At 40.4% G+C, this 17196-nt stretch overlaps 1 protein-coding gene across 1 annotated transcript in view; it reads left to right on the top strand.

Moving 5' to 3' along the window:
* Positions 1-17196, top strand: part of csmd1a (CUB and Sushi multiple domains 1a) — a 452056-nt gene that overhangs the window by 357425 nt on the left and 77435 nt on the right. The window contains exons 31-34 of the mRNA XM_068328424.1: positions 1329-1516; positions 2833-3027; positions 15200-15316; positions 15696-15809. Of these exons, the coding sequence (XP_068184525.1) occupies positions 1329-1516; positions 2833-3027; positions 15200-15316; positions 15696-15809 (614 nt within the window). The remainder of the gene's footprint in view (positions 1-1328; positions 1517-2832; positions 3028-15199; positions 15317-15695; positions 15810-17196) is intronic.

Below are 17196 nucleotides of genomic sequence, written 5' to 3'. Positions count from 1 at the left end.
CTTTTAATTCAAAAGGTATTAGCATTGATCATTTTAATGCTTTGTCAGTGCAGATGGGCTTACATGCTGTTAAGCCCATTCAGCACCATACAAGAGCACAGGGCTTAAACTTCTGTTTTATTCACACATATTTATCTTTTGGTAAAGATGAACATTTTTTTGTTCAACTATAATGCCAGCAATACCCTTTTTTGCATGTATTCCCTTTTTGTTTATGTTTCATGAGGGGATGACCCAGTATATATGACATATAAATTAAATATTTTCTTGATTATAAAAAATGTTGTTTTTTACCCTATGTTGTTCCAGGATATGAAATACAGTGCGCCCTCGTTACTCGTGGCTAGTGTGTTCCAGGAAGCACACAGGAATAACGAATTCCGTGATAGAGCGACAAACTATTTATCTTATTATTTACAGTAATTTAAACATATGACCCACCCCATACTGATATTAAACCACTTTCTATCTGTATTACTTTTTCCCACACTCTTATCGACTGTTGAAAGCACTTTTGTGTCTCACAGAAATGCACTGCGCTCTAAGACTCAAGGGTTAGGGTTAGGATTAGGGTTAGCACACTTAGGATGCCGTCAGCCAGTAGAATGCGAGTACAGTATCACATAACTACCTACTAAAAATCCGCAATGAGATGAAGTCGCGTGTGTTGAGGGATTACTGTATTTTGTTGTATTTTTCTGGTAAATAGGTGTTTTCGCTAATTTTTGTTGTTGTAATTTTCCACTAAAAATACATTAAAAGCCTGAACCATTTATATATTTCCATTTCCCTAATGCTGGAAGTCTGTTATAAATACTTTGCAGAACTGTGTATCACTATGTCTTACATGAATGCACATTCCTGAGTGCATTTTGATAGAAAATATGATTCAAATATGGACAGGGAAATAAATATCAGTGTTCTGCACTACAGTCCTTAAAAACATGGGGTACACTTGTACCCTCATGTACATAACAAATATTTTATAGCTGAAACAAGACATGATATGCAGATCAACATTATACCCCCTCAAGATGAGACAATAGGATGTTTTTTCTAAGATATGAATGAAATTACAGTTTGTTTACAATACATTGTTGAACAAAACAACAAATCTTTAAATTTCCATTTTAATGTGGTAAACACATCTTAAGAACAATTTAAACATGTCAAAATCAAAATAAGAAGATTAGCAGGTGATTGAATGAGAAAACTAATTAAAATTAAATGAAATAGCGTTTGAATTCAGGACACACACACACAAACAACGCAGTTAATCTAACTAAATTCCCCAACACAATATTGTCTTTTTTTTCTTTTCAACCTAGTTTCAACATGGAACCAAGTTACGACTTCCTGCACATATACGAGGGCGAAGACTCCAACGGGCCATTACTATCAAGTCTCCAAGGCAGCCAGGCCCCAGAGCGAATAGAGAGCAGTGGCAACGGTCTCTTTTTGGCATTCAGATCCGATGCCTCTCTGGGTATGTCTGGGTTTGCCATCGAATATAGAGGTAATTAAATTCCAAAACTTCTCCTTGATATAATGTCATCATAAATTTTCCTGCAAGGTTGAAAGAATGTGAAATTTTTCTTACACAATATCCAAAAAAAGTTAATCAGCTGACAGAGTGTTTGTTGGATGTGTATGTTCCATGAAGCTCGTTAACACGGTTTATTAAAAAAATCACTATGTCGGTTACCCTTTTCCGAGTTCAGTGATCTCCTACAAAATCCCACTACTAAGCTGCACCTATGAGCTCTCCTTCGCTTACATAATGGGAGGCCCGTCCCAGATTCTGTGCAGGACTGCATAATGAGATACTGTCTTATTAAGTCAGTTCCTCAACACATGAAGATTGCAGCCAAAAAGTCAATGAAAACTGCAAAACAGATATAACAGTTTTACTTTTGTGTTTTTCCATTCAGCTGATAATTACCTGATATGCTAATATAATTATCAACAATAATGATTCTGCGTTGATCCAAAGATGTTTCTTGTGAAAACTGGATAATTTAAGAACCTTACTTTACATTAATTGTGTTCTCTGCTCACTGCCACTCTGTGACTTGTTTACCTCCACATATTGTGACTCATCCTGGTTGTACAAATGTTACTTGATTGTGGGTGATTTAGCAGCCTGAGTCAATGTAGAACTGATGATTAGCTGATCGGCTTACTGGAGACTAGATCTGCTCCGCCAACTTTTCTAAATTAGCTTTTCCTCTTGTTTCTTACTCAATTTATTTTGAATTATAAAAAAGATTATCTGTGTCTTTGTTGTATGTATCCTCACTATCTCACACTTCTGTACTTTAGTCATTAACACAAAACCTTTCAACTCTCTAATTAAACCTTAAACTTCATCATTTCTTTGTGAAATTCCATTCTTCCTCACAAGACCTCTCTCTTTCTCCCTGCCTGTCACTTTTCTCTATCTTGCTCAGTATTTCATTGTTATTAGACAATCACAGTAACGCTAACAAGCTCACCTGAGTCTATTGACTTTTGGTTTATTCCTGGCTCTTTACCCCTGTCTCCTCTTTCACATTTTTTCTTTATATATTATTTGAGAAGTCAATAGATCATGTTAACCGTAATCTGTACTGTGCCCAAGAAACAGCAGCCTGGTAATCTGAAAATAATAAAGAGTGTAAAGGATTTAGGTGTGTTTTGCCAATATATCCAGTGATTATTATATAATATCACTAATATGGAAATTTTCTTTAGTACCATGTCTTGCACTATGTATAAGGTACTGATTTGGTATTCAGTCACCCTACTAGATTTCTTCTTTATGAAACACTAAATCCTCTGCACTTTCTACAGAAAAACCCAGAGAGGCCTGTTTTGACCCTGGCAACGTTATGAATGCCAGTCGGACAGGTTACGACTATAAACTGGGATCACAAGTCTCATATAACTGCCACCATGGCTACACAACAACAGGTGAGGATACCATCACCTGTGTCATGGGGCCAGATGGGAAGCCAGCATGGGACAAAGTACTGCCGTCATGTAAAGGTAGGAGAGACTTACAACCGCAGTTTTATGGGTCCGACATGCAATGATGAAAGATGGCTGATGCTCAACTAAACATGCACTTATCAGCTGCTTTATCTGGTACATTAATAAAATATAAAGCAATCCAACATTACCGCCTATGGATCTTTCACTGGTTTTAATGACATTTTATTATTTGGCGTGGAGGTTATTATTTTACATCACATTCATATTGCTGCTTTGAATATTCTGTGAAAATTATGTGCATCATATCCATGTTGCTGCTTTGAATTGTCTGTGTTCTATATGTATATCAAAATTTAGGGAAATAAATCAGTAACCCTTCTAGATATAAGGTAATTCATTACAATGGAAAATGTTTTAACTTTGAATTATCACAGTAACACAATCACTAAAAACATTGGAGCAGCTAGTATATTAAACTACAGTTGTTGATACATCTACTGAGGTGACCATAGACTGTAGGTAATCATGTTGTCTTCAGTCACATATCTGAATCTGGATCGTGGGTTTACACTGGAGGCTATCCCAGCCAACTAGGATGGTGGGTACATCCCTGTTAAGTACCAGTTTATCACAGGGCATACATTACTGACAAAATTAAATACACTAATGTTTGCAATGGAATGGTTAAAGTGTGAAACCTTTCTTCAGTTTGAATCCATCCAGGAATCCAGGTGTCTTTGTTAGAAATCATTACTCTGTTTTTATTACTGATGAGTACCCCACAGAACCACATTCACCAGTCACTCTCAGTATCCCTCTCCTTATCTAACCTCCTTCTTTGTATACACTCCTGTACCTCCTCATTCCACCACCAAGTCTCCTTATCTACTTTTCTTCCAGATGACACACCAAGGACTTTCCTACCTGTCTCCCTGATCACATTAGCTGTAGTTGTCCAGTAATCTGGAAGCACCTCCTGACCACCAAGAGCCTGTATTAACAGATTCCTAAAAATCATGCAACACACTTCCTTTTTCATGTTCCACCATTTCATCATCTGCTCTGCCTTTGCCCTCTTCATCTTCCTCACCATCAGAGTCATCCTAGACACCACCATCCTATGCTGCTCGGCTACACTCTCACCTACCACTACTTTGCGGTCACTGATCTCCTTCAGGTTACACCGTCTACACAAGATGCTGTCTACCTGTGTGCTCCTACCACAACTCTTAGAGGTCACCCTATGTTCCTGCCTCTTCTACAAGGAAGTATTCACTATAGCCGTTTCCATCCTTTTTGCAAACTCAACCACCATCTGTCCTTCTGCATTCCTCTCCTGGATACCAAACCTGCCTATCACCTCCTCATCACCTCTGTTTCCTGCACCAACATGTCCATTGAAGTCTGCACCAATGACAACTCTCTCACTTCTACATATGCTCTGCCTCGCTTCATCAAAGTCCAACCAGAATTTCTCCTTTTCGTCCAGCTCACATCCTACTTGTGGATCATACCCACTAAAAACATTGAACATCACACCTTCAATTTCAAGCTTCAGACTCATCACTCTATCTGACACTCTTTTGACCTCCAGGACATTTCTAATAAACTCCTCCTTCAAGATAACTCCTACTCCATTTCTCTTCCTATCTACAGCATGATAGAACAACTTGAACCCTGCTGCCTAAACTTCCAACCTTGCTACTTTGCCACCTCGTCTACCTTCCTGCTCTGCATCATGTCAACCAACTCTCCTTTTCCTGTCTTATTCCCAACATTCAATGTCCCTACTCTTAGTCCTATACTCTTGGCGTTCCTCTTCTCTCTCTTTCTATGAACACACTTTCTTCCTCTACTTATTTGACAAATGGTAGTCCAATTTCCACTGGCACCATGTAGGTGAACAGCACTGATGGCGGTCATTAACCCGGGCCTCGACCGATCCGGTATGGAAGACATAGATTTGATTCACATGTTTGATTTGACAAAAGTTTTACGTTGGATGCCCTTCCTCACACAACCCTCTGTGTTTATCTGGGCTTGGGACCGGCACAATAAGACACTTGCTTGTGCCCTCTTGCAGCTATATTACTTACGTGAGATACAAAAGTCCTTTAAATAGTCAATAAGAGTGTGGGAAAAGGTAATGCAGATAGAAGTTTGTTTAATATCTGTATGGGGAGGGTTCATAAAAACTTTTAAATTACTGTATATAATAAGATAAATAGTTTGTCATTCTATTACGAAATTTGTTAATAGTGTGTGGTTCCTGGAACACGTTGTGATTGTATGTGATTGTACTGTATGTGATTGCATGTGAATGTGGGACCTTTCAGGAACAGATCCTGGCCACAGAGTCCTGGCCTGTTGCTATCTGTATAAAAAATGCAGTCGAAATAAGCCATAGAGTTAGGCAAGCAGGACAAAAAGGGCAGAGGCTACAAACACATGACAGCAATGCTTAAAAGTCGTCAGCACAGTGAAAAAGACTGCTCTTTGTTTGTTTATAGTTTGTTTGTTTTTTGTTTTTGCATCACAAATCTTGAAGAAATGAAAACACAAGATAATATATAATAACAGTCACCTCTTAGTGTCAGAGAGTCATTTTGTGTGGTGACTTTTGCTCATCATGCTGCATGATGGATGTACTGGGTTCATGCTGCTACAAGAGGAGATAAAAGGTGGACTGAATAAGTACTCCGGCAAAAAAAAAAAAAAATTCTGCACCTTCCATCTGGTTGCTGTGATTAACAGTAAAGACTGATAACCTAAAGAGTATTGACCAACATAATCAAGGTCCTCTACATTGACAAATTATGGCTGACTGTCTGTGAAGAAGGTGGGTTATGAGCCTGATCCACATACAACAATACCAAGTTTTGGTCCAATTCATTCAAAGAAACGGTACAGTTGTAGGTCTACTCAAAGATTTATATTTTAATTTTATTGTTGTACATGAATTTACATGAATTTTCTCATTTGTACACAGACAATCAGTGAACTTTCTGCGATGTTTTAGCTATAAAGCATCATATCAGCGAGTATGTTTTGTCATTTACTGACTAGTGCTAGTATAGTGAAAATGTCTTACAAATAGTGTAGTTTGAAATCCGATGTAATATTTTCCTTTTCAGAAATGTTCCCCCTACAGTGATTCTTCATGAATGGAAACCAGGTATTGACTGTACGTATGAAGAGTGAAATGGAAGAGAGCATCATCCTCTACTCTCAGTGAAAGAAATTTATACCCCTCAAAGTTCTTAAACTGCATCTGCCAAATCAATAGTGTATCTTAACTTTAATTACAGAATTATTACAGGTATTTTTCTCTCAGCTTCTTACCAAGGTGAAACTGTGAATGACCAGTGTGGTTTCTCAGCTTATCTACACTGAATATCAAGAAATCATTCATCATGCTATCATATTACAGTCATCCATCCATCCATCCATCCATCCATCCATCCATCCATCCTTCCATCTTCAACCACTTATCCGGGGCCAGGTCGCGGGGGCAACAGTTTCAGCAGGAATGCCCTCCTCTACACCTCCTCTAGCTCCTCAGGGGATCCGGAGGCATTCCCAGGCCAGCCAAGAGACTTAGTCCATCCAGCGTGTCCTAGGTCTTCCCCGAGGTCTCTTCCCGGGAGGACATGTCTGGAACATCTCCCCAGGGAGGCGTCCAGGAGGCATCCGAAACAGATGCCCGAGCCACCTCAGCTGGCTCCTCTTGAGGCGGAGGAGCAGAGGCTCTACTCCGAGCTCCTCCCTGGTGACTGAGCTCCTCACCCTATTACTAAGGGTGCGCCCAGTCACTCTATGGAGGAATCTCATTTCAGCCCCTCGTATCTGGGATCGTGTCATTTCGGTCATGACCCAAAGCTCATGACCATAGGTGAGAGAAGGAATGTAGTTTGACCGGTAAATCAAGAGCTTCGTCGTGGAACTCAGCTCCTTCTTCACCACAACAGACTTATACAGCGACTGCATCACTGCGGAAGTTGCACCAATCCATCTGTCAATCTCACGTTCCATCCTCACTCGTGAACAAGACCCCAAGATACTTAAACTCCTCCACTTGGGGGCAAAGACTCTCCACCGACCTGAAGAGGGCACACCACCATTTTCCGGTCGAAAGCTGAGCCTCGGATTTAGAGGTGCTGATCCTCATCCAACTCGCATCACACTCAGCTGCAAACCGTCCCAGTGCACGCTGAAGGTCCAGGTTTGATGAGGCCAACAGGACAACATCGTCCACAAAAAGCAGAGATGAAATCTTCTGGTCCTCAAACTGGACTCCCTCCTGGTCCTGGTTGTGCCCAGAAATTATGTCATAAAATTTATGAATAGAACTGGTGATAGTGGGCAGCACTGCCAAAATCCAACATGCACCTGGAACAGGTCTGTCTTACTGTTGGCAATGCGAACCAAGCTCTGGCTTCGGTCATACAGGGACCGGACAGCCCTGAACAAAGTGCCCCGAACCTCTTATTCCCCAAGCACTCCCCACAAGATACCACGATTGACATGATCGAATGCCTTCTCCAGATCTACAAAACAGATGTGGACTGGTAGGGCAAACTCCCATGAACCCTCGAGCACTCAATGGAGCGTTCAGAGCTGGTCCAGTGTTCCGAGACTGGGACGAAAACTGCATTGTTCCTCCTGAATCCGTTGTTCGACTATAGGTCTAATCGTCCTCTTCAGTACCCTGGAATAGACTTTCCCTGGGAGGCTGAGGAGCGTGGTCCCTCTATAATTGGAACACACCTTCCGGTCCCCCTTTTTAAAAAGATTGACCACCGCCCAGGTCTCCAATCCAAAAGTACTGTCCCAACTACCATGCGATGTTACAGAGACATGTCAGCCATGATAGTCCCTGCACATCCAGAGATTTGAGGTACTCAAGGCTTGGATAATGCCTCTGCTTCAGCCTCCGCTTCCTCTGTGTAAGAAACAGTAGTGGAATTGAGGAGATCCTCGAAGAATGCTTTCCACAGCCCTACAATATCCTCAGTTGAGGTCAGCAGCTCTCCGCCTCTATTGTAAACACTGTTGGCTGTGCACCGCTTTCCCCTCCTGAGGTGCCGAATGGTTTGCCAGAATTTCTTCAAGGCTGACCGGTAGTCCTGCTCCATGGCCTCCCCGAACTCCTACCAGACCCGAGTTTTTGCTTCCACGACGACTCCAGCTGCAGTACGCCTGGCCTGCCTGTACATGTCAGCTGCCTCCGGAGTCCCACAATTCAACAAGATTTGATAGGGCTCTTTCAGCTTGATGGTATCCCTTACTTCCGGTGTCCACCACCAAGTTGGGGGGTTACCGCCACGACAGACACCAGAGACCTTGCTACCACAGCTCCGAACAGCCGCTTCAGCAATGGAGGTGGAGAACATGGTGCACTCTGACTCAATGGCCCCATCCTCCTGCAGAATCTGAGGGGAGCTCTCCCGGGGATGGGAGTTGAAGACGTCACTGACAGAGGGTTCTGCCAAACGTTCCCAACAGACTCTCAAAACACCTTTGGGCCTGGTGAGTCTGTCTGACCCCTGCTATGCCAGCAGATCTAGTTCACCAGGTGGTGAGCTCTGCCCCTCTCTTCACCGGGGTGTCCAACACATGCAGTCGGAGGTCTGATGATAGGACAACGAAGTCGATCATCGACCTCCGACCTAGGGTGTCCTAGTGCCATGTGCACTTATGGACATCCCTGTGGTTGAACAAGGTGTTTGTTATGGACAAACTGTGAAGTCCAGTAACAGAACACCATTTGTGTTCAGATCGGGGAGGCCATTCATCCCAATTACCCCTTTCCAGGTCTCACTGTCATTGCCCACATGAGCATTGAAGTCCCCAAGGAGAACAGTCGAGTCCTCAGTTGGAGCACTATTCATTACCCCCCCGGGACTCCATTTAGGCCGGGTATTCCGCAATGATGTTCCGGCCTGTATTACCTTATTATTTATGGTAATTTAAACGTTTATTAACCCTCCCCATACTGATGGTAAACAACCTTCTGTCTGTATGACCTATTCCCACACTCGGATCGAGTGTTTAAAGAACTTTTGTGTCTCATGTAAGTCCGAGACTCACGGAACCCATGCTTACTTCCAGATGCCGCTTTCAGCCAGTAGAAAATGTGTATGGTATCACGTGACTGCTTACCAAAAATCTGTGATGAAGTGAAGTCGCGAGCATTGATTCGTGAATGTGCGAGGGCACACTATTACAATCAGTACTCTAAAAGTTTGTGCAAATTTTTAAAAAACATTTCCCTATTTTTTCTTATGGTAACACAGACCTGACAGGTATCAGGTGCAGGTCCTTTTTAAAACCCAGATTCTGATATTTAATTTGTCTCGAAAACTACAAGCAAATAAACAAGCATGTGAAATGATATAAGTTGGTTCCATTCATTCCAGTCATCCTGCCCTTTCCCATCCCTCTCTCAGCTGATATTTCTCATTGAATTTCTTCACCACATAGTTAGGAAAGTTTCTGTCTGTCTGACTCTCTATCTTTGGGCAGCTCCTGGGGCTTTTAGACCAAACTCATTAGACAGGGTGAGACCTCTTTAAATAATACATCTCCACTTACACTCCCTCTGTCTCCTCTCTTCTTCACTTTCACCCCAGTAAACACACACACACACACACACACACACACACACACACACACACACACACACACACACACACACACACACACACACACGCACACACAGAGAGATCTTAAACCACTCTTTTATTGGTTTCCATGGTAACTAAGAGCTGGTGCGAGAAAGAAGAAATTCTCTGTGACTGTTGATAGGGTTTTCTGTGTGTGTGTGTGTGTGTGTGTGTGTGTGTGTGTGTGTGTGTGTGTGTGTGTGTGTGTATGTGTGTGTGTGTTTGAAAGAGAACGAGACAGACATAATTATGTGTGCTGCTGAGAGGCATGCACACAAGACCTCCCTCAACACACACACAAACATACACATACATATACCTCAAATAGTGGTAACCACATGTGCATATACATGCATATGCGTTGCTTTTGGTCTGTACACATAATTACATAAACTCTTGTTGTTATATAGATAATATGATAAATACTTAATTTTAAAAGTCTTGGATCTTCCTATTCATTATAAAACAGACAGGAGTCCAACTGTCAGTCAGTCAGTCATCTTCAGATAACCACCGCTACATCCGCCGCGGCGGGTCACGGGGAGCCGGAGCCTATCTCGGCGTCATAGGGCGTGAGGCGGGGGACACTCAGGGCACGACGCCAGTGCACCGCGGGGAGTCAAACTGTTGATTGCATAAACATTAGTGTGACAAGTGGCTTCAGCATCATACATGAGCAAAATTGATATCTCTGCCATCTCAGTACACATAGGACAATTCAGGGTTGTTCACTGACAGAAATCCATTAAATTTAGTTTGTATTAGACATGTTTTTGGTATTAGAACTTCACCAGCGTGTGTGTTTCATATGTGTGCCATTAAACTGAGAGCCCTTCAGGGTTTTAGCAGGGTTAAAGAAAGAGAGAAAAAAAAGTCCTGCATTCATGCCATTGTTTGAATCCGCGCTAATGTGAATGGCTTAATCTTTAGTGTGTCAATGCTTTCACCCATGTTCATAGTAATCTATGAATAGTTTATGCAGAACAAAAAAGTACATATCATGTACACGTTATGGCCATATTTAAAATTATCAATGAGTATCCTATTGGATGTTTAACCGTCTTTGTAAGATAATATTAAATGCAGGGCATAGATATAATCTTAGTTCATTACATTCACAGTGATATTGTAAATAAGCATAGAGACATATGTTGCAATAATTCTAGAAACAGAAGGAGCACTTTATTTCTTTCCTTTGCAGAATCAGTTAAAGTAATTGGGCTATTTTTAATGAATTAATTGACACAAAAATGTATAAATAAAATTCCTCATCATGACCTGGAGAGTGGTGACATTACTAGTCACAAGTGTATGACTTGCTTTTTCTGAACTAGGAGCTTGAGTTACTTTCTTAAACCAGAGCCTCTGGTCAGGGTCAGCAAAAAAATAAATAACATTTTGTTTTGCTGTGTGTGTGTGTGTGTGTGTGTGTGTGTGTGTGTGTGTGTGTGTGTGTGTGTGTGTGTGTGTATCTTCATTGTGTTTGTGACACACAACATTAAGTCTTGCTTCAGTGACACCTTTTTGATGAAGGTTATGAAGTACAGATTATCACATCTCAAATATCTTTCCAGAGCTGGGTTATTGGTGTACACTATTAGTTTCGTATTTGACAGCTGGGACATACTCACATCTGGTCATACAATAGTTTCAACAACCTCAGATACACTGAAGAGGGGACTGAATGACTTGCCAAATATTGCACTGTCTGGCAATTATTTGTAGCAATCACTATGGTGGAGACAACTGCCATATATCTTCTGGCAATGTGAAGTCGACCTATGTTACTGGCCAAATTATTTTAATCATACACGTCATTGCATCTTCATTGTTTTGTCTTCATACTGTTATCTATTATGTGTGCATAAACAAATAATTAAATGAATGTGTACTTGTGTAAGAGCAAATGGAAGATTGAAATCAAACTGTAAGAGGTGGGACTACAGAAGTCTGGTGTATATGTGTGTTCTCGTGTGTGCATGTAAATGATCAAAGTGGGTGATTGAAGTGAAAAGGGAGACGGACTTGCATAGTTGTTTGCTTTTGTTTTTGTGTAAGCGATCAAAGCACATGTACTGTAGGTGAAGGCTTTTTGATGGAGCTGACACACAAACCTAAAGCAGCACCACTAGGGGATTGTGGGTAGATCAAGACAAGGCCTCAAGACCTGGGGGCTAAAGGCAAGCAGCACAACAAGAATCAGTCGAAGACATATCAATCGATATCACTGAATGGGATCAAGAGAAGTGAAGACAAAGGAACTCTGATGTTGCAGGAAACTACAAGGAGGAGATTGAGTAAGGAATAAGATTGAGGAGGAGAAAGATAAGTGGGTGGAAGTACAACAGTCTAAAATGAGCAGAAATAAAGCAATATGCCAGCCCAGTCTTAATCTTTAGACTTTGCTATGTGTTCTTTGAAGGTGTGTGGACAACACATTCTCCCAAAATGATACCAGAAAGTGTTTCCAAGCATTTGGTTTCTGAAAAGTAAAAATGGAGTTGCTAAACTGTTAACATACGTACTATAACTACATATTTTTATATAACCGTAATAGAATGCATAATATTTATGATTTTCTTTTCTTCTTCTTTTGACTTTCATTTTCTTTTAACGGCTAATTTTAATGAAACTACATATAAACTCTCTTGCCTCCTAATGGCTACAGAGTGAACTGTGACCCAGAAAACATTAATTCATAATGTATTGTGTTTCTCCTATGGCATTTTCAGCCCTTTGCACCCACTGTTGTGATTCTCACAGGGCACATAGGTGATGATAATTAAGGATCACAGATGAGTCTGTGGGTGGACATTGATACTCGGCCACTGAGATGCACACAGCAGTGAAACAGAACATGGAGCAAGAGGCTAGTAGTGGTGTGTTGTGGAAATGACAGAAGTGGCTCGCTGCTGCTTTACACACACGTACACACACACACACACACACACACACACACACACACACACACACACACACACACACACACACACACACACACACACACGGTATTTTCACTAAACTCTGCTGTCCTGACCTGCTGAATGAATTCCCACACACCCACAAGGCGTGCAGCTCTTTTTAGGTTGCTGAAATGGATCAACCTACTCCTACGGCTACTGTGAAGTGCAGGTCATGTTATGATAATAGGGATTATGGACTTTTTGGAAGAGTCTTCTCCCTGACAGCAAAGATCACAATTTGTACCATATCTCATCTCCATGTATTTTCATTCATTTCTTTTTTGAAGAGGAAGGAACAGCAGTTCTCTTTCAACAAAATGTTCTTTGTTACCACAGTAGATGTAGTTTACAAGTGTATGTGAGTACAATAGGCCACAGTACTTATTTGAATAAAGAAAATTTGACAGATTGATCAAATGAAGCCTGAATTTATTTAAACACTGTAGTCGGGCGTTATTCCCACTGCCAAATACACATGCTCACACAAATGCACACCAATCTAAAGCAATGTATTTTTAAATTACATAACAAAGCCTTGGAGTCAAAAGGGTCCAAGTGATATTTGGGCACAGGCTGGATTTTCTGCTAAACTAAACATCCTTTGAGCCAAATGCAGCCAGTTGGATTAAAAAAAAAAAAAAAAGGAATAACAGATTAGGGCTCTGTCGCTCGCCAACTATGAGTGCAGTTGGCAGTGCTCCCAGCAGCAGAGGGGGAAATGTGACACACGATTAAAATATAAATGTTTCATTTCTACATGATGTCTTTAAATGATTGAAGTAATAAAGTATGGGGACACTGTTGCCAGACATGTTGATTGCTATATTTTTTACCTTACTTTCGCTGTGGCTCAAGTGTAGTAGATTTCCATGTTCATTGCATCTCACTGGATCAATTAATGTGAAGCAATGATAATGACAAGGTTGTGTTGACCTTCACTGTTAACAATTATGGTAATAAAATACAGACAGAGCAACCAGTAGGCATTTGTCTAGCTAATTTGTTCACCTATATCAACACCGAAATGCTTCTCGGTGAGATTACAAATTAATAAGTGAATTCCACCTGCAGTGCAAGCTTGGCAGAACATCACTAGGGAAATCAATTCACCATTTTCTTTTTCCCATTGAAGTCACTTCTAAATCTATGATTTTTGAGATGTGTTCAAATTTGATTTTTTTAAAGGAAGAGAAATAGAGACGGGTCAGATTGCACAGTGACAGCTTAAACAATAATTACAGGTGAAAGGATATTACTACAATTTGAATCGTTTCATTTTTTGATGTATCAATATGTTGCCACGTGATTGCTGTGAAATGTTGAAATAAGTACAGTTGTCATTAACAGACAGAAACACAGCAGGCTGCCAGGTTATGTAATCATTCATTCATTCATTTATTCATTCTTCTTAGCCACTGTTCCCACTTTTGTGGGTTACAGGGTTGCTGGAGCCTATCCAATTAGACTTGTGGGCAAGAGGCAGGATACACTCCAGGCACAACGCCGGTGCACTTCGGAGCCACATGAAAAAACAAATAATTATCACACACACAGACACACACACACACACACACACACACACACACACACACACACACACACACACACACACACACACACACACACACACACACACACACACACACACACACAGACAATGTGATTTAGCAACTGTCGTAGTCCTTATGAAGTTCACATCTTGTGAATGTAAATGAACCAAATGGTCAGCATGTACCCACTTGTTAACTAGTTCATATTTTAGTTCATGTTTAAATTCACTTAAAAATGTATTATTGACCAAGGAGAGAGAGACACACAGACAGAGAGAGAGAGAGAGAGAGAGAGAGAGAGAGAGAGAGATTACTGTGTGATCAATATTACCGTGCGAGCATTTACCCATGATCTGCACCTTTGCGCTATTCCATTCCATTCATGTGTTTCTGCCCCTGATGTCTCCGAAATATGTCTTTTAAGTTTAATGCCTTGAACATCACTTCAGTCAAGTATTATAAGAGGCCTGCATAAACCACAGTTTCAGGCCTCTGGTCACAAACTGTGTGACTTAAAAAGAAAAAGAATTGAGGCATGCCCCCTTTCAAATGTGTGTGTGTGCATACATGCGTAGAATAAACCAGGTATAGATAGTTTTGCTGGAAAATCAGGAACAAATATATTTTGCAGAATCAGACCTTGAAATGAAAGTAATGCAAAAACAAAAAAGATACCAGTGTATGATGAGAAACATGTGGAACTCTGGACAGCTGATCTGACAAAATGCCTAATGTTTTCAGACTTATTAAACAGTGCTAAAATCTATGCATAGTTCAGATCCATTAACGGCATATCTAAGCAGTTATTTAAAGGAAATTTATCCATACTGGATTGCAATGCCTTCATTTCCATATTGATGTATTTAAGTATGAAGTAGATGGTCCCTTATAATCCTGCGGTCAGGAACTCACTGATCATAATTTTGAGCACAATGTTCATTTTCTGATTCTATTTTGTTTCTCAACAGGTTTTTTTTTGTAATGGATAAATTCAATGCATCTTTGGTGCAGATTATGAATTTTTACAATTCCCTCTGTCTTCCTGTAGCGCCATGTGGGGGACAGTATGGTGGATCTGAGGGAGTTGTTTTATCACCAAACTATCCTCTAAACTACACGACAAGACAGACCTGCTCCTACTATATAAATGTGTCCCCACAGTTTGGTAAGCACATTAATAATCTTAGCGCACAAATGCTTTCAGTGGGCAGTGTGATAAGAAACACAGCAAAATATATATATATATATATATATATATATATATATATATATATATATATATATATATATATATATATATATTGCTGTGTGTGTATATATATACAAATACTCCATTTATCTGCTCCTCAGCTGGCCCGTCTGTCAAATTTTAGAACTCTATGTGGCCCACTAGTGAAAACTTTAGCCCACCCCTGATATACAGTATACACACACACACACACGCACGCACACACGCACGCACGCACGCACACACACACACACACACACATACATCTACTGTACATACTTATATACATAAATTGAACCTATTTATTCTTTTTCAGTGGTGTTTGGCCAATTTGCTGTGTTCCATACAGCGATGAATGACTCTGTAGAGTTATTTGATGGAGCCAATGGAAACGCTCGATTGCTGAGCTCCCTAGCAGGGTCACATTCAGGTGAGTCTCCTGATACATGCATGAATGCAGCTGCAGCTCTTTTGTGCATATTTCACAGGAAAATTGTGAAATTGTTCATAACACAGCACCTCAAGGATGCAGTACAACAGATCACTTGTTGATGTTATCACAGTTTATTTGACAGATGATGTCAAATGAAAACCCATTATGGGTTATCTCCACTAAAGGAAATCAACAGTGGAGATCGCTTCACTCAGGCTATGCTATCTACAGTGTTGCTTTACACTCAGTAGTTATCCTTTCTCCATTAGCCTATAACTTTGCTTGAATCACTAAACTACAACCTCATCACTGATGGAGGTTGGGGCTGAATAGGTGTGAAGAATTAATTGTGAATATTTCTTCACATAGAGATGGATGTTCATGAGATCTGCTCTTATTAAAGTATTCCTCATCTACTTGTTCCTTGAGAATTTCTCATTTTTCTGTAGTATGTAATGCCTCGCGGGCCCATTGCATGGTATTCCCAATGGGGTTGACATTTAGTTATTTTCTATGTAAGTCAGGGCTTTTTAAATATTTTCTCTGTAATGTTTATTCAGCTGGTGCATACAGAATCAATACTAGGGAAAAAATTTAAGCTTGTTAATAAAGAAGAAGCCTTTAACTGCCAATAAATTTCTCTTTCCCTTTTGGAGCACAGTAGTTTTGATGTTAGACACATCAATCAAAAGCAGGGAAAACACAAACATCCAGATAGATGGGATGGTACCGAAGGGCACTTATTTATACTTTAACACTAAGGTATTTTATATTTTACCTCCTTTACTGAGTGGATACATGACCCTTTTTTCTAACAAAAAAATTGCTGGAAGGAGGTGATGTAGCTGTAGAATTTTTTTGTATCTGGCTTTCATGTAAGTTATGGTAAAGGAAAGGGCCGCCTTTATACAATGTAGACTGTGTCTTATTATTTAAAGTTAATTAGGATTTGAAACATTAGCCCACATTTGAAACAAGCAGCAACACATGAAACAGAGCAGCCTTAACAAAAAAATTTTAGTTTCATCATTACCCTATCTCACACACACACACGCACGCACGCACACACACACACACACACACACACACACACACACACACACACACACACACACACACACAATTTTGTAGTTCATTATGCCACATAACTTACTGATTGTCCTAGCATACAAAAATATTAGCACGCATACACCCTTAAAAAACCTTGCACATATGCACGTCCCCAAGGAAACTAGTAATGGTTCTAAATGTCAGCCACAAGAGACCATGTTTTTTCTCATTTATCCCTGTTACTTGGGTAGCTTCAATATAAAGAGAAATCTTTCACGAGCTCGTGCAGTGGAGCGGGTGTGTTTTTTCTTCTTTTCTTATTTTCTCAAGGACC

This window comes from Antennarius striatus, chromosome 1 (genome assembly GCF_040054535.1).
Source record: "Antennarius striatus isolate MH-2024 chromosome 1, ASM4005453v1, whole genome shotgun sequence".
NCBI lineage: Eukaryota > Metazoa > Chordata > Actinopteri > Lophiiformes > Antennariidae > Antennarius > Antennarius striatus.
This window is presented reverse-complemented; position numbering and strand designations above follow the sequence as displayed.